The sequence below is a fragment of the Fukomys damarensis genome, unplaced genomic scaffold (assembly GCF_012274545.1).
Source record: "Fukomys damarensis isolate Sample0158 unplaced genomic scaffold, DMR_v1.0_HiC HiC_scaffold_17, whole genome shotgun sequence".
In the NCBI taxonomy this organism is placed as follows: domain Eukaryota; kingdom Metazoa; phylum Chordata; class Mammalia; order Rodentia; family Bathyergidae; genus Fukomys; species Fukomys damarensis.
This window is the reverse complement of record NW_022900929.1, coordinates 5259151-5285979: the sequence shown is the minus strand read 5'-3', so window position 1 is coordinate 5285979 and position 26829 is coordinate 5259151. Positions and strand designations below refer to the sequence as shown.

At 43.7% G+C, this 26829-nt stretch overlaps 1 protein-coding gene across 4 annotated transcripts in view; it reads left to right on the top strand.

The window, feature by feature from the left end:
• The window catches only part of Rnf216 (ring finger protein 216), a 148770-nt gene that overhangs the window by 107859 nt on the left and 14082 nt on the right, over window positions 1-26829 (top strand). For all 4 annotated transcript variants that reach the window (XM_010642846.3, XM_010642844.3, XM_010642842.3 and 1 more), the window contains 2 exons: window positions 7047-7144; window positions 22748-22970. In XM_010642846.3, the coding sequence (XP_010641148.1) occupies window positions 7047-7144; window positions 22748-22970 (321 nt within the window). The remainder of the gene's footprint in view (window positions 1-7046; window positions 7145-22747; window positions 22971-26829) is intronic.

Below are 26829 nucleotides of genomic sequence, written 5' to 3'. Positions count from 1 at the left end.
TTTTTTTTTTTTTTTTTTTTTTTTTTTTTTTGGTACCAGGGATCAAACTCAGGACCTTGCACTTGCGTGGCAGGCACAGGCACCACTAAGCTAAATCCCCAGCCCATCCCTCATATACTTTAAAAGCATAGTACATATATAGGGGTGATGGTGAGCATTTCCCTCACACATCTTCTGTGAAGGACACGCCCTCTGGGAAGACATACACAGGCTGGAAAACCTGGCAACCACTTCAGGAAGGGATGGGTTGTACTTTAAAATATTAGTATCAAGCTGAGCATGGTGGCACACACCGATAATCCCACCACTCTGGGAGGCTGAGGTAGGAGGCAGCTTAGCGACTTAATGAGAGCTTGTCCCAATTTTCAAAAAAAAAGTAAAAGGGCTGGGGATGTAGCTCAATATGATGACCTTGGGTTCAGTCCCTGGTACAAAAGGAAGGACTGACAGAGGAGCAGGGGAGAAGAGAGGGGAAGGGAAAAGGAAAAGGAAGGGAAGGAAGTCCTGTGGGAAATATGTCCCTCTTGGACTGGACAAGTATGTTGTCACTTCTCTGTCCAAGGTCAGCCTCAGGCTCAGGGCTGACAACACATCTTGGCTCAGGAAGTAGGTTACGGCCTTTGTTGTTGAAAATGCTTGAGGAAGTCTAACCAGGAAGCTAATGCTTATTCTGGGCTAGAAGTTACTTGACCCGGTTTAAAGAGAGGGAATTGCCTCAAGGTCAGCCATCCCTCCTTATGCTTGGCCTGTCTACCAGAATGACCCTTGGAAAGGTAAATCAGGTCATTGCACTGCCTGCCCACTCAGCCTGCCCCTCCTTAGGGATCACCCTCTCTGACCCACTCTCCTGCCCCAGGGCCTTAGCATGCCTTCTTCACTCTGCCCCATAGCTGGCTGCATTATTGCTCAGCTCCGGTGTCATTTCCCAGAGGCCTCTAGGTCCCACTCCTGGTAAACACTGCTGCTGCACAATCCTGCAACCAAGCCTTCAGGTCATAGCTCTGGGTTCTGTGTGATATCTGTGCTGTTCACTAGAACAGAAGCCCCAAGAAGGTAAACAGTAATACTAACTTGTTTATGGCTATGGCCCTGGCATTTCATACAAACAGTAGAAATGCGTACAAGTCATATGTCATATGCATACAATAACCTAGACTGCATTAGTAGGTGAAAGCAGGCCTAGGATTGAATTCTCCTCCTTCTGTGCCACTATACTCCAAGTTCATGTTTCCCCCAGCCCAGCTAGTGCCCCATCAGAAAGCTGGAGATCCTCCTGGAGTGCCAGCTCCTACCCTGGCTAGGATTCTCCTTCTCCCTGAGTGCTTGCTCATGGTGAGAATTGTAGAGAGCAGGAAGGCACTCAGGACGTGCTCCCATATAAATTACATGCACTGCTCTGGTGACATGTTGCACACATATTTACATTTACTACAGAAAATATAGAAAAGTTAGGTGAAATAAATCATAGTTTTAAAATAATTTAATGATATGAGAACTTCTTATGCTCATTAAGATATTAATCTATAAGGACCAGGGATTTAGCTCAGTGATGCCATGCCTGCCTGGCAAGTGCAAGGTCCTGAGTTCGATCCCTGATCCCCCCATCAAATTAATCTATAGCATATGTTTTGCTATTAAGACTTTTGGTTTGAGGGTTTATTCTGAGTGTTACATACCTGGCTGTAACTACTGTCTGAACTAAGAAGCCATGTAAGAACTTTAGTGACTGCCTGGGTGTGCTGGTTACTTGTGATTCTTCTGCCATCCCATGGAAATGTCAGATCCTCAGAGACTCCTGTCTCACCCCTCTCCCTGATGCAGGTACCCTGTTTCCCCCGATTCTGGCTACACTCCTGATTTGCTGGCAAATCCACCCTACCCCTTGGCATACTGAGCTCCCTGAGGCAAGGACCCCATCATCCAGCTGAGCTGGCCCCAGACCTGGGCGAGAGAGAAGCTCTTGGCTTCCCTTGGGGACAGGAAAGGAGCCCCATGGACCTGCCTGGGCTTTTATTTTGTCAGACTTTATTGATTCTCCAGGGTGCCAGCATCTGTCTCAGTATCAGTGCCTGTAAGGATGTCTGGCTGGTGTCCATATGTCATTAGGGCCTGGGGCAGGGAAGGCCAAAGCTTTGATGGCTGGAGGATGCAGGTGACCTGAAAATTCAGGTCCCAGGAGTTTTCTGAGCATTGTAAACAGTCAAGTGCTTCATCTTTCACCTGACAGACTTACCATTTTTTAAGTATCTGAGGTGACAAAGCAGAAAACTGGAATTTCCGAGGTTAGATTTGGTCACCAGAGCCTTGTGCCTCATAGCTGGGCCAGCAACTTTTGTCCCCCAGAGGGTGAGTTTGAAGGTTTTGCTGGAGGAGCCAGCCAAAGATAAGGGACATTTTCTGCTCTTTTCTGCCTCTGAGGTAGGCTGGAGGTCAAAGGGGCAAAATCTAAGCAAGAAAGGGATGGATGGGCAGGGTATGAGCAGAGGAAGCCTGCAGCCTCGAAAGTCAGCCTTGAGACCCTCATAATTTGCTGGGCCTGGAGGAGGTGAGGATTGACAACCTCTGACTACTGATGACTAAGGAGGTATCGTTTATGTGAAGAAATCCCAGCTTCCCAGTGGTCATCTGAAAATGAATCTTACCTTCTGCTTTGCCCACTACACATGATTTAGACAGAAAACAGTGGTGAAGGCAGACAGCATTATTTTTTTAACATTGCCAAGTAAAGACCTAATGAGCAGTCCAGTGCCCAGGTGCATTTTGAGGCCTAGAGGCCTCCATCATCACCTTAACCAGAAGTCTCCCCAAGGTCGCAGCCCAGCTGCTACAGGTGTAGGATGCGCTGCCCTTCACCTTGGGAGGCTCTCTGCCCTTCTCAGTGGTGTTTTGGGATTTTCTCAGTCACCAGTTTGAAGATCGTGGTTATCTTTATGTTACAGAAACCCCATTCCAAGCATTTTTTCTGCCTAATAGTATTGTGTTTAGGAACAAAGCATAGGAGTACTTGAGATAATTAGAATTTAGTAAAATTCACAGTGTTCAGAAGGGTAGGACATTTTAAAGAAACATCACAGAAAGGTCTGAACAGTTGTTAACTTTGGTATCAGCACAGGCCTGCTGTTCACTTGCCTTACTGTAATCATAGATTTCAGTATCTAGGTACAGTTCCTTCCAGAGACAGTACAGGTCTGTTCACTGGAGTCCCTTAGCCTTTCTGTGAGAGGAGCACTGGATTGAAAACCCATGTGCTGACCACAGGTGAACCACTGTGCTAGCCAAAGGCATCCTTGCGACCCACAGGCCTTGGGGACTCCAGCTCAGCCAGATCTATTGCCCTGGTGGGCTGGTGCCTCACCCAGAAAGTGGGACTTCTCTGCTGAGAAAGAGCCTGTGCATTAATAACTCAGCCACCAGGAATGCTAAAAAGCATGGCCTGTGCGTGTATTGTTTTTGAGCTATTTCCCTGGTGGGTGGCAGGGCTGGTATTGTTTAAAAGGTTAGGCTCCAAATACTAGCTCATCTATTCTCCAGCTGTTGTTTATCCCCAGAAATAGTCAGACAGAAATAGTGGAATAGTCAGACACAAGGTCTTTTAAGAACAGTTTTGTGCTAAATACGTTCTGGAGGGTAATAATTAAGTACATTACTGACTTAGTCTCTTTATTGAACATGAACAAGATGCAAGTAGTAGGCCAAAGGATATCTGTGTCCCTTGGAGGCAGCGGCATTAAAGTGGAGCCTTTCCCGTGAGTTCCTCTCCATTCCTCCCCACCCAGAATGAAGCCTTTGTACAACACCCACCAAAGGACATACAGGTTCTCAGCCTTCCAAGCAGCCCATTTTGTTCTCTCTCTCTCTTTTTTTTTTTTTTTTTTTTTTTCCAGTACCAGGGATTGAACTCAGGACCTTGCGCTTGCCAGTCAGGCATAGCTGAGTTACATCCCTGGCCCCCTTCTTCTCTTGTTTAAAATTATATATTTTATTAGATGGCACATACCAGGTATGATCAAAATATATGGTAAAAGTATGAATTTTTAAAAATTATTACAGTAAAAGACACATTGCCATTAACCACACTCAAAATACTTATCCTGGCTTCAAGCACATTTATCCTATCATTCTTGCCACTTTTTTTTTATGTTGTTTGGGAAGGAAAGGTTTGGGGAAGGGAGTTGAAACAGGGCCTTTTTTGTAGTTCAGGCTGGGCCTTAACTCACTGTCTAGCCCAGACTGGCCTTGACTCAAGGCAGTCCTCCTGCCTCTGCCTCCCAGTGTTGGGATTACGGTCATACACCACAATGCCCAGCTCTTTTGGGGTGTTTTTTGAGCCAGGGTCTTGCTTGTGTAGTTCAGGCTCACCCCTGGAACTATATAGTCCAGGTTAGCCTCAAACTTGCAGCAATCCCACCTCAGGGTTCCAAGTGCTGGGATTATAGGCATGCACCACCATGCCCAGCTCATTCTTGTCACTTTCTGAAGCAGTTCTGAAAAACCTTCTTTTTGTGAGTATCTTTAACAAGGTGTGAACAAATATCTGGTGAATGCTACTGCCAAGGGCCATCCACCTGAAAGACATGACAGTATGTCCTTATCCACCTTAGTCACCAAATCTGCAGTGTGTGCCTTCTATCTCTTCCTCAAAGTCAAAACGACCGTGAAAGGGAAAAGTTGTAAATGGATCCAGGACATCGAGGCAGCCACAGCACAGCTAAAGGCATTCACAAAAGAGGACTTCTAGAACTGCTTCAGGAAGTTGCAAGAATGATGGAATAAGTATATTCAAAGTGGAGGGGGGAGTGTTTTGAGGGAGATAATGGTGGTGTGTTACTGTAATAAAATTTTTATAATTTAAACATTCACTTATTTTTCTACCACCACACCTCATATACATTATATGAAGTTCAAACGGTACAAAAGGCCTACAAGTGAAAAGTCCTGGCTGCCTTTCAGCCACTCAGGGCCATTAGTATTGCCAGTTCCATGGGTGTCCTTGCAGGTAGATGGTGTATTACAGCACCCTGTCCCTCACACCGCCACTGCCTCTCTGACCTCACCTCATCTATACCTGCATACTGTCCTATGCCTCATTAGGTCACCTCTGCCACTTGCTGTAGAACTGCTGGGGAGTTCAGAGAGAACTGCTAGACAGGAAGCCTAGTCTAAGACATATGTAGTAGCGTCTAGTGTGCCCTCTCCTGAGTGCTAAGCGTTTGCACCAACCCCTGCCTCTCACCTTCACGTGGTGACCCACTGGTCCTCTGTCATCACCCACAGATCAGATGAGATCACATACCTTCTCCCTCCCCCAACCTCCCTCAATGAGTTGCACAAACCAGAAGCAAAGTGCTGTCCCTTGACACCTGAACTCACATTCAAGCCTGCAGTTTTGCTTCCTCAATGTCTCCCAGGTCAGTCACCTTCACATCCTCATCTCGCTGTCTCGCCTGGCTTCCTCCGTCTCTCTCAGATGACCATAATAGCTCCTGTCTCTTGCTTTTCTGCTTTTTCCTTCCTCTAGCCTGACTTCCACCCAGAATGATCTTTCAAAAATCACAAACCTGATTATACCACCTTCATGCTGGGTACCTTTTAGTGGTTTCCCAGTACAAAGATCAAAATGGTAATCACGCCCACAAGGACCCCTGTGGACTGCCCTTGCAGGCCTCTCTGGTCCTGTTTGAACTGTGTGCTGGTCAGCTGCAGGAACCTTGCTCGCATGTGTCTGCCAGTGTCTCCTGCTGCTGCCCTTCTTCTGGAATGCTGTGCTCTTCGCCCAAGCTGTTGGCCATTGCCAACTCATCTTTCCTATCTCAGACTTGACTTCATCAAGCCTGCTCTGGCTCCAGACTGGATCAGCTCCCCATTTAGAGCTAACCATGCCATCTTTTCCTGCAGTGTACTTGGGGTTAGCATTTCCATTTATTTCTTTAAATTCTCATCATTGGTCAGGGGTAGTTCCTGGCATCTATAAAGGTATTTTATAAACTATGAGTAACCTTGTATTAAAGGCTAATGCACTTTTTAAATTTGTATTTGTAAGTGAAGCTGAGCTATGATGAATGATGTTTGTTTTTTTGTTTTGTTTTGTTTTGTTTTGTTTTTTTGGTACCCGGGATCAAACTCAGGACCTTGCACTTGCAAGGCAGGCGCTGTGCCACTGAGTTAAATTCCCAGGCCCTGATGTCCATGTTTATGTTTATGAGTAATGAGTGGCAGAGGGAATGTCTCCCTTAGGGCCAGTGGTGAGTCTAACCTAGATATTCCTCAATTCCATGCCAGAGGAATGGAGATAGATATTGTGGAGATTAAGATGCAGACAGACCCTGCCCTCTAGCAGCATACAGCATTTCATGTCTAAAGACCTAAGATCTGTCTCCAGTGGTATTTTCAGGTGGCTGTGGCATTTCAGAAAGCCTTGTACAGACTGGCTACTGGAACAGCACTTATGATCTGAGGAGAAAGAAATGCCCTCATGCCTTTTTTTATTTGAGCTTTTTGCTTTTCAGTACTGAGAATCAAACTCAGGGCCTTGTGCTGGCCAGGCAAGCATGGCACCACCAAGCTACATCACCAGACCCTAGGTGTTTGGTTTTTTGAGACAAGTCTCACTATGTAGTTTCAGGCTGGTCTTGAACTTGTGTCTGTCCTCCTGCCTCAGCCTGCCAAGTGCTGTGATTACAGGCATGCACCACCACACCCAACTTGATGCTTCGTAAATATTATTATTTTAAGTATTATGTCTATAGAAACAGCCCTGCCAGCACGAGGCATGGTGGTGCACGCGTGTAATACCAGCACTCAGGAGATGGATATGGCAAGACCCTGTCTCAAAAAAATTTTTTTGTCCAGGGATTTAGCTCAGTGGTGCCGGCACCTGCCTCACAAGCCCAAGGTCCTGATTTTGATCCCCAGTACCAAAAAAAATTTTTTAAAGGACCAGCCCTGCTGAAATGGAACATGGTCCTCTGAGAGATTCTAAGCCTTTAGTTGAATAGGAGGTTATGCAGTGTCCACTCACCAGGAGCTGTCTTTGTGTCTATTCCCAGGAGACCTGTAGGAAGTGTCAGGGACTCTGGAAAGAACATAACGGCCTCACCTGTGAAGAGCTGGCTGAGAAGGACGACATCAAGTACCGAACTTCTATGTGAGTAATGCATTGCAGGGGCCGCGCCAACCTGGCTCTTGGATCCCTAGTACCCTGCTCTTGGCAGAAGGGGCAGAGCAAGCTTAGGTCACCCCAGGCCAGAATGATCTCAAAGAAGAGAACAAACAGCCAATTTGTCCACTCACCTCCACAGCCTCTTGGAGCTGGTTCCAAAGTCAGGCGGTGCATGTGCAGTGCCTGACACAGAGGCATCCGATAAGTACATACCCCTGCCTTATTAGCTAAAGAAGCAAGCAGAACACATCCTCCTTAGACAGGCTGCACCAGTGTTGTTCATGTCTCTTTTCTGCCACTCGGGGAGCCTGAGACATGGAGTGGATTTGCAGTGCATCCGCAGTAATAGTGACCATGACTTGTTCAGGGCTCCATACATGGCTGAGGCTTTTTGGGTGTTAACTGATTAGAATATAGTGACTTAAGGTCCTGTCCACAGCAGTCCGCTCTCTCTCGTGTGCCCATCTGGCCCTGCCAGGCTAAGCAGTGATGTGTCCCGTGGGGTCACTCTGAGACCCAAGTGCCTTTATTTCACTTGCTGCCTCCACTTTCCTGAAGAGTGGTGTTCTCATTCTCATCATTGTGCCTGGGTTGTGGCCGCATTCATACTCCAGCATGAGAAAGGAGAAAGAGCCCAGTGCAGTGGCACACACCTGTAGTCCAGTACTTGAGAGGTTGAGGCAGGGGGATGACCAAGAGATTGAGGCCAGCTTGGGCTACATGTTGAGTTCAAGGCCAGCCTGAACTATATATTGAGACCCTGTCTCAAGAAAAAAGAAAAAGGTAGACAACTTTCCAGGTGGGCAGCTTTTCTTGAAGTTGTAAGTGATGTGCAGAAATTATGTATTTTGGTTCTCTTCATACTCCACTGGTCTAGACTGAGTCATATGGGTACCGCCTGCTCTGAAGCAGGGACCATATATAGTCTGTGTGGGACTTAGTCCAGCTCATTACAAAGGCAGAGAAGGGATTGTTACTCAGATAAAGAAGTGGCAAATGGGGCCAGGGATTTAACTCAATGGTTCCACCGCCTGCCTTGCAAGTGCAAAGACCCAAGTTTGATATCTGGTACCAAAAAAAAAGTGGCAAATGTTTTGGGCAGCTACCACAGGTGGGTACTATTAGGTACTCATTTTGTACAGGAGACAGCTGAGGCAGGCAGAGCCCAGGTAATTTTCCCATGGTCATACAGGTAGTGTGTGGCATAGCAGGAACCTGAAACCCAGCACATGACTTGTGGCTGTTTGCCAGAAGCTTGCCCACAACTTTGGTGGGCAAAATAATAACCCCCAGTTGGGCGTGGTGGCACATGTCCGCAATCCCAGAACTAAGGAGGCTAAGGCAGAAGGATCCCCACCAGTTCAAGGCCAGTCTGGGCTATAGTGAGTTCAAGGCCATCCTGAACCACATAGCAAGACCCCATCTCAAAAAAATAATAAGCCAGGCATGGTGGCGCATGCCTGTAATCCCAGCACTCGGGAGGCTGAGGCAGGAGTATTGGTGTGAGTTCGAGACCAGCCTGGGCTGCATAGTGAGTTCCAGATCAGTCTCAACTACATAGTGAGACCCTGTCTCAAAACCAAACAAACAAACAAACAAAACAGTAATAATAATAATAATAATAATAATAAAATAATGACCCCCCAGTGATATATTCCTTCCCTGACAGAAGGGACTTTGCAAATGTATTTAAGGTTATGGGTGCTGAGATGGGGAGATAATCCAGAGGACCCAGTTTGGTCATATGAGAGCCCTTCCCAGCTGTGTCAGATAGAACTACAGTGATGATGGGGAGGGGAGAAGGGGGTGAAGGGAGGGCAGGGGTAAGGGGAGAAAATGAGAATCAAGACTTGTCATGTAGAGGTACAAGATCCCAACAATGAATGTAACTGTACTGTATCCCTAAAATGTACCAATAAACTCAGTTAAAGCTGAAAAAAAAGTACAGTGATGAGTCTGAGAGCATGAGAAGGACTTGACTTCCTATAGCTGGCAACAGCTCCAGGACTCGGCAGGCTACCACAGATGCTTCCCAAGAGGGAACCTAGTTGATTTTTCTTTTCTTACATTACTGGGGGTTGAACCCTGGGCCTTAGCAGAGCTACATTCTCAACCCTTTTCTACTTTGAGACAGGGTTTTACTAAGTTGCCCAGGCTGAATTTAAACTTGAGATCCTCCTTCCTCCGCCTCTTAAGAGTACTGGGATTTATAGGCGTGTGCCATCACATCCAGCTCATTGTTGCTTTTGAGTAGGACCTCTGTTCTGCTTCAGTACTGGTCCACTCAGCATCTAGGCCACCCCTAGACACTTGGTACTATGGCCCCTCTCAGCCTGGCCACCCTCTTAAGTCAACAGTGAGTAGTAGGTCAGGGCAGTAAATTCCAATGTGATGTGCGTTGATTCCACAATTCAGTGTCTTTCATATTCAGATGTGCTTCGTCTTTAGTGGGAGTAGATGCCAGACACACATCCCACGCTTACCTGTGGGAAGGATGTCTTGACACACATCTCTGACCTCCAGACCCCAGAGACTTCATAGAGATTCCACATACCTGTATTCTCCTTCTCTGTGATTAGTGCGTCCTAGAGTGCAGACTGCTTCCTTTCCTGCTTACCAGGTTCTGTCTGCATGTCAGTCAAGTATGGGCCGTGCGTTGTCTTGATGGGTGACAGACATGACAAGATCCTTTTCAACTGCCTGTGTCTCTGCTTTTGGGAAAAGAATAAAAACACTTTCCAGATCAGTAGCTATGCACCAGTTGTCTAGAACTATTTGTTTGCTCTGGTAAGAAATGGCATCTGAAGCAGCCGCTGCTGTTAGTTAGCACCTGACTAGGTTTGGGCTCGTGGACTGTGCCCCAAAACCTTCAGCACAGGCCTGGCAGGATGTGTGAAGAATCAGTGCTCTGCATCTTTGAAGTCTTGATGGTGGCACCAATCTCAAGGGATGCCTGTGGGACTCTGTACTGTTCTTAAGAGCAACTATTCCTGGAGTTGTTACTTGGCTTCCCCCACCATGTACCTCTTTCTCTGTTGACCAGAGAACCAAGGAATCCTGTCACTTTCCAGGTATCAAAATTAAGAACCTGAAATCCCAGCACTCTGGAGACTGAGGAAGGAAGATCATCACTAGTTCAAGACCAGCCTGTGCTACATAGTTAATTCAAGGCCTAACTGAATTATAGAGTAAGACCTTGTCTCAAAAAAAAAGAAAAGAAATAGCAGGGTATGCACAGAGAATTGCAGGTGTAAGAAATATGGCTTGATCTTACTACCTTGAGTGACATATTAAAAGCTGCTATGGGGCTGGAGTATAAGTCAGTAGAAGGTCATATGCATAGCATACATGAAGCCCTGGGTTTAATCACCAGCCCTGCAAATAAGGAAGGGAGGGAAGGAGTTAAGGGAAAAAAGAAGGAAGGAAGGGAAAGAAAGAGAGAGAGAGATTTGGACCCCAGTACCAAAAAAAGAAAAGAAAAGAAAGAAGGAAAAAGGGAGTGAGGGAAGGGAGGGCACTTCAACCAACCAATCATCTATGGTTTATACATAGTTGAGTGTGTCCCTGTCCTGCAAAGGTTCATGTACAGGAATCTTGGTCCCCATTATGGTGGATTCACATAGGGGACCTTAAGAAGTGGGGCCTGCTGGAAGGTAATTAGGTCATAGAGCCACTCACTTTCCTTGGAAGAGCCAGACTGTTAGTCTTGTCAGAGCAGATTGTTTAAAAAAAAAAAGAGCATGGGGCTGGGGATTTAGCTCAGTGGTTCTTCCACATGCCTCACAAGCACAAGGACCTGAGTTCAATCCCCAGTACTAAAAAAAAAAAGCATGCCCCAGGAAACATGGTGGTGCAAACCTGTAATGCTGGCTACTTTGTAGGCTGAGACAGGAAGAGTCCAAGTTCAAGGCCAGCCTAGGCAATTTAGTGAGACCCTGTCTCAAAATAAGAAGTTCTGAGATGTAGCTCAGTGGTAGAGTGTCCTTGGGTTCTATCCTCAGTGCCACAAAAACATTTTTAAAAAAGAACAAACCTGGCCAGGGATTTAGCTTAGTGGCTAAATCCTGCCTCACAAGTGCAAGGATCTGAGTTCAATCCCAGAACAAGCCTGTCTCTTCTGTGCATGCTCCTGCCTTTGCAACATATCCACCAGAAGGCCCTCATTACACCCAAGTGTATCAGCTTTTCCTCTCTAGGAAAAAATACCTGACACGCATAACTTAATGGAGAGACTAATTTTGATTCATGGTCTTAAAATTTTCAGTCCATTGTCAGCTGGCTCCAAGAAACATCATGGCAGAAGGGTGTGGCAGAGAACAGTTCTCTCTTGGCATCCAGGAAGTAGAGAGCAAGGAAGAGCCAGAGAGGAAGGAGCCAGGGACCCATTACAGTCCCTAAGGTCACACCACTGTGACCCACCCAAACATCCGAAAGTGTGCCTTACTAACCCCGCTAGAGTCTCTCAGGCCAGTCAAGATCACACCAAGTGAATGCTAGTGTTGTGCTCTTGAACCTCCAAAACTATAAGCTAAAATAAACCTTTTCTTTGTTCCGCACCCAACCTGAGGGAGTGTGTTAGAGCAATGGGAAGTGAACCAAGACAGAACCTTAACCTGTCAGTGTTGAAAGCCATGACAGATTTGTTCATTTTACTTTTTCATATGAAAATTTTAGCACCTATGATAGAAATAATAGTATAATGAGCTCCCAAAGTTAGCAACATTTTGCCACACTTGTTTCACCCACCTATCTTTCTTTTTCATTCTTTGTCTTTTGCTCTTTTCTAACTGCTACAGCATTTTGTGTCAGTCCATATTTGCAGTACATAATGTTCACATTCCTTGTGTGGAGTTGGTGCATGCACATAACATCTTAATTCCCTTTTTTTATTCCCTTTCCCTCTCCCTCCCCATCCATCTCTTGACCCCCTTCCCATTTGAGAAAAATGTTTTGCTACTTCCTATTATCTTTTATTTTGCTCTTTATTTATATATTGAGTTTCTCATATAAGAGAAACTGTGATATATAAACTTGTGTGTGTGTGGTTTATTTCACTTAACACTGTGGTCTCAAGGTGCATCCATTTTCCTACAATGACTCAGTTTGATTTTTACATCAAAGTAGAACTCTGTTGTACATAAATACCACATTTTCTTTATCCATTCATCTGTTGATAGGCATACAGGCTGCTTCCAAGATTGTGTAAACTGCTATAGTATTTTCAAGCAGATCCAAATCCCTGACATCATGTTATTTCATTCCTAAAACTTTCACTTTTTTCTTATATAGTACCTAGCATTATCATCATTAGCAAATTGACAGCAAGTCTTGGATACTATTTCATACCAAGTTCCCAGCTACCCCAGTTGTCTCAGAAAGCTTTACATGTGTACTGCAGTTAATCTGTCCAGATCAGGATGTGAAACAGGGTTTGCTCACTTCATTAGGTAGTTATTTCTCAAAAAAAGTATCTTTTTTTTCCATTAAGTTTATTGATACATTTAATACAAACATTACAGTTACATTTATCATTAGAATCTTATACCTTTACATGATATATCTTGGTTCTTGTTTTTCTCCATAACCCTACCCTCCCTTCACCCCTTTCACCCTTCCCTATTTACACTGTTTCCATTTTTTCATTTTTTCACATTTTCCCTTATTTCCTTTTCCCTCCCCTTCCCACTTCTCCTTTAGCCATTTTATTCCTATTTCACACTCTGAATTATACCATTTGAACCTTATTTACACTTTTAGTTTCTCACGCCAGAGAAACTATTCAGTATTTACTCTATTGTGTCCTGTTTATTTCATTTAAGAGTAGAAGACCGGGCCGGGGATTTAGCTCAGCAGTTCGGTGGCCTGCCTTACAAGCGCAAGGACCCGAGTTCAATCCCCAGTACCAAAAAAAAAAAAAGAGTAGAAGACCAAGTTGGATTTATCCTGGGGATGCAAGGATGGTTCAACATACATAAATCAATAAATGTAATATACTATATCAACAGAGTCAAGGACAAAAACCATATGATCATCTCAATAGATGCAGAAAAAGCATTTGACAAAATTCAGCACCCATTCATGATAAAAACCCTACAAAAAAATGGAATAGATGGTCTTTATTTCAACCTGATAAAGGCTATGAAAAATAAACAGCCAATATCATTCTATACTTGATCTTAGTCAAAAGGCCGAGAAGTGATAGCCAGCCAATATCATTCTTTTTTTTTTGGTACTGGGGATGGAGCTCAAGTCCTTGAGGTTGTGAGGCAGGAGCCAGAACCACTGAGCTAAATCCCTGGCCCCTGATATCATTCTAAACGGTCAAAAACTGAAAACCTTCACACTAAAATCCAGGAACAAGACAAGGATGTCCACTGTCACCACTCTTGTTCAATGTAGTTCTAGAAACATTAGCCACAGCAATTAGACAAGAGAAAGAAATAACAGGAATAAAGATAGGAAAGGAAGAAGTTAACCTGTAACTATTTGCTGATGATATGATACTCTACATAGAAGACCCAAAAAACTCTGCCAAAACACTGCTAGACTTAATTGACAGATTCAGTAGAGTAGCTGGATACAAAGTCAGCATTCAGAAATCAGTAGCTTGGGCCAGGGATTTAGCTCAGTGGTTCTGGCACCTACCTCTTAAGCACAAGGACCCCTGTTCGATCCCCAGTACAAAAAATAAATAAATAAATAAATCAGTACCCTTCTTGTACACAAATAACAGGCTCACTGAGAGAGAAATTAGGGAAACAATTCCTTTTGCAATAACATCCAAAACAATGAAATATCTAGGGATCAACCTAATGAAAGAGACAAAAGACATCTACACTGAAAATTACAGCACTCTGGAAGAAGAGATAGAGAAGATACAAGAAGATGTTAAGACATCCCTTGCTCCTGGGTAGGAAAAATCAACATAGTGAAAATGGTCATACTTCCAAAACTTCTATACAGATTCAGTGCAATCCTGATTGAAATCCCAACAGTATACTTCACAGAACTAGAGAAAACAATCCAAAAATTCATTTGGAACCAGAAGAGACCTAGAATAGCAAAAACCATTCTAGGCAACAGAGACATGGCATGTTGTATCACAATTCCCAACTTGAAACTACACTACTAAGCCACTGTGATAAAAACAGCATGGTACTGGCAAAGAAACAGACCCGAGGATCAATGGAATAGATTAGAATATGCAGAGTCAACACCAGACATATTCAGCTACCTCATCCTTGACAAAGGAGCCAATCATCCTCACTGGAGGAAAGATAGCCCCTTTAATAAATGGTGTTGGAAAAACTGGCTTTCAACTTGCCAAAGATTAAAACCAGATCCCTATCTTTCACTATGCACTAAACTAAAATCCAAGTGGATTAAAGATCTAAATATCAAAACAAACACTAAACTTACTGGAAAGTAAATTAGGTAGAACTGTCAAAGACATTGGCATAGGAGAAGACTTTATTAACAGATCCTTAGCAGCACAAGAACTTGCACAAAGAATCAACAACTGGGACCTCACTGTTTTTTCAGCGCAAGAGAAATCACCAAAAGAGCTAAGAGACGAACTACAATGTGGGAAAAAAATTTTACCAGCTACTCAGACAAAGGACTACTATCTAGAATATATAAAGAACTCAAAAAAAACATACCCACCCCAAATACAAAGACCCAATTCAAAAACGGACATCTGAAATGAACAGACATTTCTCAGACGAAGTAAAAGCAGCAAATAAATATATGAAAAAATGTTGGACATCACTGGTCATTCGAGAGATGCAGATGAAAACAACACTGAGATCCCACCTCACCCCGGAAAGAATGGCTGCTATCAAGAAATCAACCAGTAACAGGGCAGGGGATTTAGCTCATTGGTTCCGCTGCCTGCCTCTCTAGCTCAAGGTCCTGAATTCAATCCCTGGTACCAAAAAAAAAAAGAAAGAAAAGAAATCAACTAATAACAAATGCTGGCAGGGCTGTGGGGAGAAAGGAACCTTTCTCCATTGTTGGTGGGAGTGCAGACTGGTGCAGCCACTGTGAAAATCAATATGGGGATACCTCAAAGAACTAAGATTAGAGGTTCCATTTGACCCAGCCATCCCTCTGCTGGGTATCTTCCCAAAAGAATTAAAAAGAATCATACCACAATGATATATGTATACCCATGTTTATAGCAGCACAGTTTGTAATAGCCAAAACTTGGAGGCTGGATAAAGATGTGGTTTTTCTATAAAATGGAATACTACTCAGCCATAAAGAATGAGAAACTAGAAACTTTTATACCTAAATGGATACACATTGAGGCTATACTCAAGTGAAATAAATAGGACACATTAATGTCTTTTGATGAGGGCAGCCTCTCACTCTCAACACACTCCCTATCATGCTATTGACTTAGAAAAACAAGGAGAGCTGGCTCTAGAATGTCTATGATTACTTTCTTATGGCATTGTTTAAGTAGTTATCTGTTTCATGGATTTCCTCTAAGTGTGAATTAGATCTAAAGGCTTGATTAGGTTCATATTCAAAATGTTCTTGGTGAGAATATTTCAGGGGTTGCAGTGGTAGTATGTTGGCCCGCTGTCGGACACATCTGTGCGAACGAACATCCTGGCCAGAGTCACTGGTTGGTTTGTCTTTGCGGTGCTAGGGACTGAGTCCAGGGCCTTATGGGTGTAGGCAGTGCTTTACCTCTGAGCTGTATCCCAAGCCCCATTCGGTTGATGTTAAAGGTTGTATAGAAAATCGTGGATTGGGCCAGGGATTTAGCTCATCGGTTCCGCCGCCTGCCTTGCAAGCGCGATCCCTGATACCAAAAAAAAACAAAAAAAGAAAGAAAATCTTGGATTAAGGAGAGCACTTAGAACTACTGTAGTTTACGCCACCCTATTATAAGGCTCCAGATTTGGATGGTGGTATTGTTAGGAGGGATAGATTTAGGAAACAGTGAAGAAGTCAGTCAGCAGGACACGGCTGATAGACAGCTATAAGGATGAGAGTAGGAGGCAGAAATGAAACTCAGGTTTCTAGCTTGGGTGACTGAACCACACTGACACACACATAAAGCAGGAGAAGGAGATTCGATCCCCAGTGCCCCCCCAAAAAAAAGGCAGGAAAGGGAGAGACGAGGCAGAAGAAAGCAAAGGCTGCAGATATGCACCCAATGAGTCAGCCACATTAGTCACCAAACTTTGTTTCTTATTTAAAAAGTAAATACAAAGGAGTGATGTCACCTAATACAATGGCATAGAAAACTCAAGAAACCACCACTACGGACACAGTTAACCTGGCCCAAACTGCCAGAGTCAGCTTCTTCCTTTTGTCTTCCCTTCCCCTCACAGCTTCCTCAGGGATGGAGCAACCTCCCTGTGGATTTGGTTAAAAGCATTTAAAAATGTACATTCTGGTTGCAGCTGCCTGAGGCAGGGAATAACAGGCGGGCAAGATGAGACAGCTCTGCAAGGCTTCGTGCCTGACCAGGGCTCAGCGCATGTTCATTCCAACCCAAGGCCACCTAGGCTGTTGCCACTGGCTGAGCTTTGGTCTGCACAAATGACAGGTGAAAGGTGAGGTTGAGGGAGTCCCAACTTGGAACTCAATTGCAAAGACCCAGACAAGGAATTTTCTTTTTCTTTTTTCTTTTTTTTATTTTTCCTGTTCACTTGGCTCCAAGCATTTAAAGAAAGAACGCTAATCAGTTTGAACATGGAACAGGGAGTTACACGGCAAAAAATAATAATTTTTACAAAAATAGTTTTTAGCCAGGTGTGGTAGCATACACCTGTAATCCCAGCATTCGGGAAGCTGAGGCAAGAGGTTTGTTGCAAGTTTGAGGCCAGCCTGAATTTCATTGTAAAACCCTGGTTCAAAAAACTAAGAAAGTTTAGCTCAGTGCCTCCCTACCTGCCTCGCAAGTGCAAGGTCCAGGGTTCAATCCCCAGTACCATTTAAAAAATAAATAAATAAAATAAAATAAAATAAAAAACATAGTTTTTAGAAAGTTTACTAAACAACTGCAAATGCCATAAAAAGCAGTGTGATTTCTAGAGTTAACACATCAAAGTATCCAGTTTTTTACAGTAATTTACAAGGCATAAAAGGAAACAGGAATAAGTAACTCATTCATTGCGAAAAGCGGGACAGAAACCAAGCCTGAGAGTACAGACATTAGGTCTATGATTGTCTTAAGCATTGTCAGAGAGCTAAAGGAAACCATGGACAAAGAACAAAAGGAAATGAATAGCAAAGTGTATGAACAAGTAGATAAAATATCAATAAAGAGGAAGTATGAAAAGGAGCCTTTAGAATACTGCCAAGGCAGGAGGATTGCTGCAAGTTCCAGGCCAACCTGGGCTACATAGTGAGTTTAAGGCTAACCTGCACTGCAAAGCCAGACCCTATCTCAGAAAAAGAAAAAAATAATGTTTTTTAATTATTTAAGTGCTGTACTTAAAGATTGCAACAGCTGAAATGAAAAATATACTAGAAGAATTCAGCAGCAGATTTGAGCAGGCAAAAGAATTGAGATCCGTTTAATCGAGATCAGTTGAAATTATTCAGTTGAAGAAAAAGAAAAGGGAAGTGAACTGAGCCTGAGGAACCTATGGAACACCATTCATTGTGTCAGTATTTGAATTAAGGGGGTACAAAAAGAACTGAATGAAAGGAGCAGAATATATTTGAAGAAATAATACTTAAATCTTCCCAAATTTGATTAAGGATGAATCTACAACTCAAAGAAGTGCTCACCAAGACACATCTGAATCAAACTGTTAAAAGACAAATAGAGAAAATCTTAATACAGAAAACAAGAACAACCCAATTCAAAAATAAAGGACTTCGGCTGGGCATGGTGGCTCACGCCTGTAATCCCAAGCACTTGGGAGGCTGAGGCAGGAGGATTGCTATGAATTCGAGACCAGCCTGGACTACATAGTGAGTTCCAGGTCAGTCTCAACTACATAGTGAGACCCTGTCTCAAAAAACCAAAAAATAAATAATAAATAAATAATAAAGGACTTCATGGGGCCAGGGATTTAGTCCAGTGGCACCGCACCTGCCTCGCAAGTGCAAGGTCCTGAGTTCAATCCCCAGTACCAAAAAAAATAAAGGATTTCAGTTGACATTTCTGCTAGAAAATAAACAGCTGGTTTGCAGTCGTGTTCTAGTTTGGCCAGCCTCTTTAGTCATGGGGGAAATGCAAGTCAAAGCCAGTCAGATGCCCCTATTAATGTGGCTCTAATCAAAACATTGAAAAATATGGGCCGGGGATTTAGCTCAGTGGTTTGGTGGCCTACCTTGCAAGCGCAAGGACCTGAGTTCAATCCCCGATAACCCCCCAAAACAAAAGCCATTGAAAAATAACAAGTGTTCACAGAGATAGCAGAAATTGGGAGCCTTGTGCATCACAGGGAGGAATGTGAAACAGTGCAACTACTGTGGTAAACGATTGGGTACTTCTTCATTCAGTTAAATGTAAAAACCATATTACCCAGCCATTCCACACCTAAGTACACACCTTAAAAGCACTGAAAACAAGTATTGAGAAAAAAACCCGTACACAAATGCTCTCCACGGCGCATGCCATAATAGCCAGTAGGTGGAAATAACCCAGATGGCTGTCAAGTCAGAATGGATGATCAAATGGAGTATGATGAAGAGGAATAAAGTACTGATGAGTGCTTCACGTGGAGGAACACTGAGAACATGGTGAAAGGAGGCAGATATGGTAGACCACACCTTGTGTGATTGCCATTTACAGATGGTCCCCAACCTCAATGATTTTCCTTTATTTTTTTCCATTATCATGGACTTAACACCAGTGAAAATTGAGAAGCATCTTGACTTAGGATGGTTCAGTTTACCAGTGATGGGTTTTTATGATGGGTTTATCAGGACATTAAATGTATTCTTTTTTTTTTGGTACTGGGGATTGAACTCTGGTCCTTGAGCTTGCAAGGTAGGCCACCAAACCGCTGAGCTAAATCCCCGGCCCCCATTAAATGTATTCTTGACTTATGGTTTATTGATATGTAACCCCATTACAAGTCAGGGCACATCTGTATATGAACTATCCATAGATATGGGTATTTGCCCGTCATAGAATAGGCAAACCCAGAGACAGAAAATACATTAGTGGTTGCAGGAAGAGTGAGGAATAACTGCTTAGTAGGAAGATTTTCTTTCAGGATGGGGATAATAAAATATTTTCCAGAGCTAGGTCACAAGTTATAATTACTGTGAATATGCTAAATACTTCTGAGTGGTACACTTTTTTTTTTTTTTTTTTTTACCAGGGATTGAACTCGGGTCCTTGCGCTTGCAAGGCAGGCCACCAAACCTCTGAGCTAAATCCCCAGCCCTGTGAGTGGTACACTTTGAAATGATTTAAATGAACAGTTTTTTGTTTTGTTTTGTTTTGTTTTGTTTTGTTGAGATGGGGTCTTGTTGTGAAATTCAAGCTGGCATTCACTATATGCCCCTGGCTGTCCTTGAACTCAAGGGTATCCTCCTGCCTCAGCCTCCCAAGTACTGAGATTATAGGCATGCACACCTCAATGACCAGCCTAGATGGTCAATTTTATGTGCATTTTGCTACACCTAAACAATACACACCTACATATCCTCAAAAGAGGGCCATAAGATTTTAAATAGTATATGCTATAGGATCTGCAGATAGAACCCAAACAAAAGTGTTCCCACTGAATTTGGACAGCACTGAGAAGTAAGGGAGGACTCATGGGACGGTGGCTGGTTACTAAGAGGAGGGCCTTCCTGTTTGGGCACCAGGTCAGCAGACAGCCGCAGCACTGGCTTCTCTTCCTGTGCTGCTCCTAGGAACACATCCTGTGGGGCTGGCTGTTTCCTGCCCAGTTCATAATCCACTTGCCAAACCACCCACCCAACCCAGAAGAGCCAGCTCTGGCTTCTGTGCCGTGCCAGTTTCACTTCTGTGCTACTGGGTAGGGGTCACCACTCTCATGGTTGAGATCCTTTTTTGGTCCAGGATGATGCTGGCCCTTCCTACCACTGTTCTTATGAATGCAGAAGCAAAGGGCATGGATAGCTCTTCATGCATTACTGAACAGCAACTTGAATATTATAGCAATATTAAATTTGTCCCCTCATCTTTCATTTGTCCACCTGTCCATTTTTGGGGCAGCTGTTCCTCCCCCCCCACACATCCTTTATTATTTCATTTTGTGATGGGTGGCTTGGTGGAACAGAGCAAGCAAATATACCTTGCTTCTGCACTTTTAGGAGGGGACTATGTAGCCTCAATTCTTTTCAGCTTCTTCTCTCTCACTGAGCCTGAGCAGCTGCCCAAGGAAAAACCTGCCAGCCCTGATAGCCAGCATGCAACAGCTGACCAGGCCCGAGGGAGAAAGTGGGTGCTGTAGAAAACTGCACTTACATTTTACAGATTGGTTTTCACATCAGAAACTTTCTCGTCCGAACCTTAAGTCTTAGTGTGAACCCTGTGAAGTGTCTTCCCAGTTGCTGAGTCGTGAATGCAGGTGTAACCTAATAATAATAATAATAATAATAATAATAATAATAATAATAATAATAATAATAATAATAATAATATCTGGGTGTGATGGAGCACACCTGTAATCCCAGCACTCCAGAGACAGAGGCAGGAGGATCGCTGTGAGTTCGAGACCAGCCTGGGATACATAGTGAGTTCTAGTTCAATCTCAAGTACGTAGTGAGACCCTGTCTCAAAAAAAACAACAAAAAAGCCAGGCGTGGTGGCACATGCCTGTAATCCCAGCACTTGGGAGGCTGAGGCAGGAGGATCACTGTGAGTTTGAGACCAGCCTGGGCTACATAGTAAGTTCCAGGTCAGTCTCAACTACATAGTGAGACCCTGTCTCAAAAAACCAAAAAAAAAAAAAACAACAACAAAAAATGAATGTAGGTGCAATACGAAGTTGTAGTATGTTCACTTTTTTTAAGATTTGTCTTCCTGATGATACTTCCTATTCAACGAAACTTAGAAGGCATTTTGTTCCTCTATAACTTCAACTGAGTATAAATTCTTTTCAAGCCAAAGTTCTGCTTTTCTTTCATTTTGAGCCTCTCATAAATTAGACCTAAATAAACAGCAGCCAGTTTCCAAATGCTTTTGGCTTCCTCAGAGCACACTGCAGCTGTCTCACATAACCACAGTTCCGCGCCATGGCCTGCCTGACACACCTCTAATCTGGAACAGTTCCTCGCTCACCCTGTGGGTTCCTGCTGGAGGAATGAGACACACTTAGATGGGGGCCAGTCCCATATGGGGCTGTCCACTACAGGCCATGTGCTCACCCTGGTCTCACTGTATACTTCTGCACCCACTCCTGTTGCGCCCCGCTTCCTCCAGCCAGGCAGGTGCAGCACATGGGCCTGCCCTCTGCTTTCAGAGGAGACAGACACAGGCGGAACCTTGGACCAGGGAGGGCAAAGTGTCATTTTATAGTTGGGAACAGAGTGCTGTGGAAGTTATTAGGGCAACAGACAGTTCCCATTAAAGAGTTGTTTTGTTTTGGTAGTGAGGATTGAACCCAGGGCCTTCATACTGAGCTATGTCCTCAGCTTTATTTTTATTTTGAGACAGGGCCTTCTAAGTTGCTCAGGCTGAGTTAGAACTTGCAGTTTTCCTGCCTCAGCCTTGAAAATTACAGGTCTGTGACACCACACCTGGATAGTTTGTCTCTTGACTCTGGTCTTCCTTCCATTTCATTTTTTTTTTTTTTTTTTTTTTTTTTTTTTTTTTTTTTTTTTTTTTTGTACCAGGAATTGAACTCAGAACCTTACACTTGCAAGATGAGTGGCAGCACCACTGAGCTAAATCCCTGGCCCAGATGACTTTTTAACAGGAAGCCTCCCTACATACTTTCCCTCAGTCAGGATTGAGGCATGTGCTGCAAGGGAATCTGGGAGCATGAGGCTACTAACATGGGAGACTGGCTTTCCCAGCCTGGAAGTCAGGGACTGGCTGTTGGATCCCTCCTGTCCCACCCCCAGCCAAGTTTTAAAAACCCCCAAGGTGTGTAGCTGAGTTTTGGGCTTACTGGTATTGTTAGCCAGTTTTGAATAAATAAAACATAGTTCAGGAAGACCAGGTTTTTTCTCAACCTTTTAAATCTTTGGCATTCCTATAATAAATCATTTTTCTAAATGTGAGGAGTAGGCACTGTGCCAGGGGCTATATATCTTTTTCATAACCCCAAAACACCACGAGAAAGTTGTACTTTACTAATTTAAAGGTTAGAAACTGAGTAAACATGTAATTGGTAACTTTATCCATAGTCATAAAATTGATAAATTTTGAACTGTTCTCAGATCAAAAATGTAGGTTTTCACTTTTTTTTTTTTTTTTTGGAGACAGTCTCACTATATAATTTAGGCTGGCCTTAAACTCATTATTTAGCCCCGGCTGGCCTTGAACCTGCAGCTATCCTCCTGAGTGCTGAGATTGTAGGTGTGCACACCACCATGCCTGGTTGTCGTATAGATGGCTATGTTTTGCTTTCCTCTTCCTCTTCCCTGCCAACTCCAATCATGTCTTTTTTTTTTTTTTTTTTCCAGTGAAGAAAAAATGACTGCTGCCCGCATTAGGAAATGCCACAAATGTGGTACTGGCCTCATCAAATCTGAAGGCTGCAATCGAATGTCTTGCCGCTGTGGTGCCCAGATGTGCTACCTCTGTCGAGTGTCTATAAACGGATATGACCATTTCTGCCAGCATCCCCGCTCACCAGGAGCCCCTTGCCAGGAGTGTTCGAGATGCTCCCTCTGGACTGACCCCACTGTGAGTAGATGCATGGCTGCCTGTGTCAGCGTGGGAGAAAATATCCTTATGTTCCTGTGATGAAAAATATTTTCTGTATGCATGGCAAATTCTGACCCATGAAATAATACAGGAAGTTACATAGACTAGTAACCCCAGAAGAATTTGAGAAAGCAATCAAAACTCCTCATCAGAAGGGTTGGGCTGTGGCTTAGTGGTAGATGGCTTACCTAGCATGCATGAGGTCCTGGGTTCCATCCCCAGCAGCACAAAACAGACAGAAGCTGCTCATCAGAGGCATGATGGTACATGCTGTAGTCCCAGCTGTTTGGGGGGCTGATGTAGGAAAATCACTTGAGCCCGAGAGTATCATCTTCGGTTTTAAGGACAAATTCTCTCGATCCTTTAGGCAACAAACTTTTTCCTGTTTCATCTGAAGTATTCCAGAGCACAAAGAAGTGAGAGTTGCCCAGTATGTACTGATACCAAACCAGACAGAACCCTGACAAAGAAAACTGGTTATCCTACAAATCTCACAAGTTTTTAATTTTTTGAATAAATATTCGCAAATAAGTTGACCAAGTAAGTTTGCTCTAGATCTGCAAGAATTGTTTTGTTTTGATTTGGTTTAGTTTTGGTTTTTTGAGATAGGATCTTGCTGTTAGTTCAGGCTGGCCTTGAACTCAAGTCAGTCCCCCTACTTCAGCCTCCCAAGTGCTGGGATAACCAGCATTAGCCACCATAATGGGCTACAAGGATGGTTTTGTATTAACTCTATTAATATAATTCACCATAATATCTTTACATGGTGAAAAGGCATTTAATAAAATCAAACATTTGTTCTCTTTGTAAGCTTTTAAAATAACATTAGAAGAGTACTTCCTGGATATGATTTTTTGAAATCCTTTTTTTTTGTGTGTTTTGTTGTTGTTGTTACTGTTTTGTTTGGTTTTTTTGTTTGGTTTTTTCTGTACCGGGGATCAAACTCAGGTGCTTGCACTTGTGAGGCAGGCACTGGAACTACTGAGCTAAATCCCCAGCCCAAAATCCTGGTATTTTAAAACAGCACTTATTTAACAGTGAGATACATAGGAGCCTTCCCACAGGATCAAGCGTGATGCACTTGTTGCTGTGCTCTTGAAGTGCTCATCAGTACTAGAGGTCAGAGTTCATGCTACCTGGCATCCACTTGTGTATTTAAAAAATTACCATTTTAAACTGAGAAAAGACAAACTGGAAACCTTTTAGAAACAGTAGATTGGGCCGGGAATTTAGCTCAGTGGTTCCATCACCTGCCTCGCAAGCACAATCCCAAGTTCAATCCCCAGTACCCAAGAAAAAGCAATAGATAAAGACTGGGGATGTAGCTTGGCAGTGCCACACCTGCCCAGCAAGCAAAAGATTCTAAGTTTGATCCTGGTTACTGGGGAAAAAAAATAGAAGGAGTAGATAGATGAATAGATACACCCAAATACTAGTGTGTATTCCCAGCACTTGGGAGACTAAGGCAGGAGGATCAAAGTTCAAGGCCTGCCTTGCTATACAGAGAGGGGTTTTTGGTTTTTGGGGGTCTCACTATGTAGCCCAGGCTGGCCTCAAACTTACAGCAGTCTTTGCCTCAGCCTCCTGAATGCTGAGATTACAGGTACCATGCCCAGCTATACAGTGAATTTTTTTTTTTTTTTTTTTTTTTTTTTTTACCAGGGATCAAACTCGGGACCTAATGCTTGTGAGGCAGGCAGTGGAAACCACTGAGCTAAATCCCCGGCCCTAAGCAGTGAATTTAATACCAGCCTCAACTACATAGCAAGACCCTGTCTAAAGAAAAAATCTCAAATACTATTTGCAGTATACAGAATACAAAGCATACAGTACCATAGAAATAAATCTGAAGTGGAAATGTGAAGAAAGATATAGAAGTATATTGAAGGAAATAAAGAGGCTTAAACCTGTAGAGAGATAAGCTTTGTTCTTAGTTTTGGTTTTTGTGGTACTGGAGATCAAATGTAAGCTCTACAACTGAGCTACATCCCCTGCCCTTTTTAATTTTTATTTTAGACAGTCTCACTAAGTCACCCAGACTGGGCTCAAATTTATGATCCTTCTACCTGAGCATTCCAAGTAGCTGGGATTAGAAAGGTACACACCTCTGCACCTTACTTTAAATATATTTTAGGACCAGGGGTTTAGCTCAGTGGGACCATGCCTGCCTGGCAAGCATAAGGTCCTGAGTTTGATCTCCAGTACCAGAAAAAAAATTAAATATATTTTAATACTTAAAAAGTATCAACTTTTTAAAATTATTTTTAAACTAAAAAGTCTAGTCCCAAGCTGATCTGTAAGGATAGCAGTATGGTAATGTGCAGACTTGTTCTCCCAAAAGGTGATTCCCTGAGCATGATTTCCCTGCTGACTCAAAGCAAGTGTGCCAAGGCCCATGGGACAGAGGCCTGGTAGCAGTGGGTCCCACTTGGCTTTCCCTGAGACTCACACAGGAACAGGCAAATAGATCAGAGGGACAGACAGGGAGCAGAAACAGACACGTAAGGGTTCAGTGTGTGATACAGTACTGTGTCACATCACTGAGAAATGACAGACGCATTCAGTTACCATTGTGGACCAGGCACTGGTGGCAGAAGTGAGCCAAACAGAAAGCCTCTATCCTCGTGGTGTGTGCAGGCTGACCCAGCATGAACAGGGGCCCTGGGCATGCTTCAGCTGGATGGACTGATAGGGCAGGCGGGCAGGCATGTGGGCAGGGGCAGCATTCACAGTGAAACCTGGAGGAGGAGGAGCAAGGCCAAGCTGAGCAAATCAAACTAATTAGGCCCATTTAGGGACCAGAAAGAGGGGAGGTGTGGCTCGCAGGTACTCAGCTATCAGGGTACACGGGGCATCCCGGAGCCTGGTCATGGGTATGAGTGCAGAGGGAGCCACTTCAGGGTGTCACAGGGAATTACAGTTTGAAGGTCACACTGGTTGCTTTACAGAGAGGGAGACATTCTGTAGTGATTATGAGTATGTGGCTAACCACTGGGAAATACCTTGAGAAAACAGAGGAAGTAACTTTACCCATGGACTAGGAAAGGTTCTTAGCACTGCATCAAGGCCTAAGAAAATGTAAATTTTTGGCAAAAGACACCATAAACAAAGATAAAGCTAAATGAAAAACTGAGTTAAATACTTAGAACACATGATTAAGAGCCTTTTTTTTTTGGTGGTACTGGGATAGACCCAGGAGTATTGTACCACTGAGCTAGATAACCCTGCCTCTGTGTGTGTGTGTGTGTGTGTGTGTGCGCGCGCGCACACGTGTGTGTATTAGGGGCTTAAATTGTCCATGCTAACCTGAGTACCTAGGATAACAACAGGACTAAGGACTATAAGGAGCCAGCAGTGTGGCAGGAGCAGTAGCAGCAGAGGAGGCTGCAGTCCCATCACAGGGTGGCTGCTCAGCTTGGTGGCATCTTACTGGGTGATACTATTGCCATAGCTTCTAGTCCCCCAGAGGTTGGATTTTAATGTGAGCTACTTGGTCTTTAACAGCCATTTATTCAAGTATCTTGAACACTATTCAAGCCAGCACTTTATAAGCTAAAGAAAAGGGGAGAGAGATTTAGTTCAGTGGTTCCACCGCCTGCCTTACAAGTGCAAGGTCCCGAGTTTGATCCCCAGTACCAAAAAGGAAAAGGTGGGGGAATCTTCCCTGAGTCTATCAGAAGGCGCTGGGGTCACAGGGTGACCACCTGTAAGTTAATAGCAGACTGGAGGCCAACCTCAGCCTGTGTGAAAAAAGCATGTCTTCAGAGCCACATTGGGTGTGGGCAGCAGTGAGCCTCCCTCGAAGCTGTGCCACAAATGTTCTTGTCCTCCTGTAGCC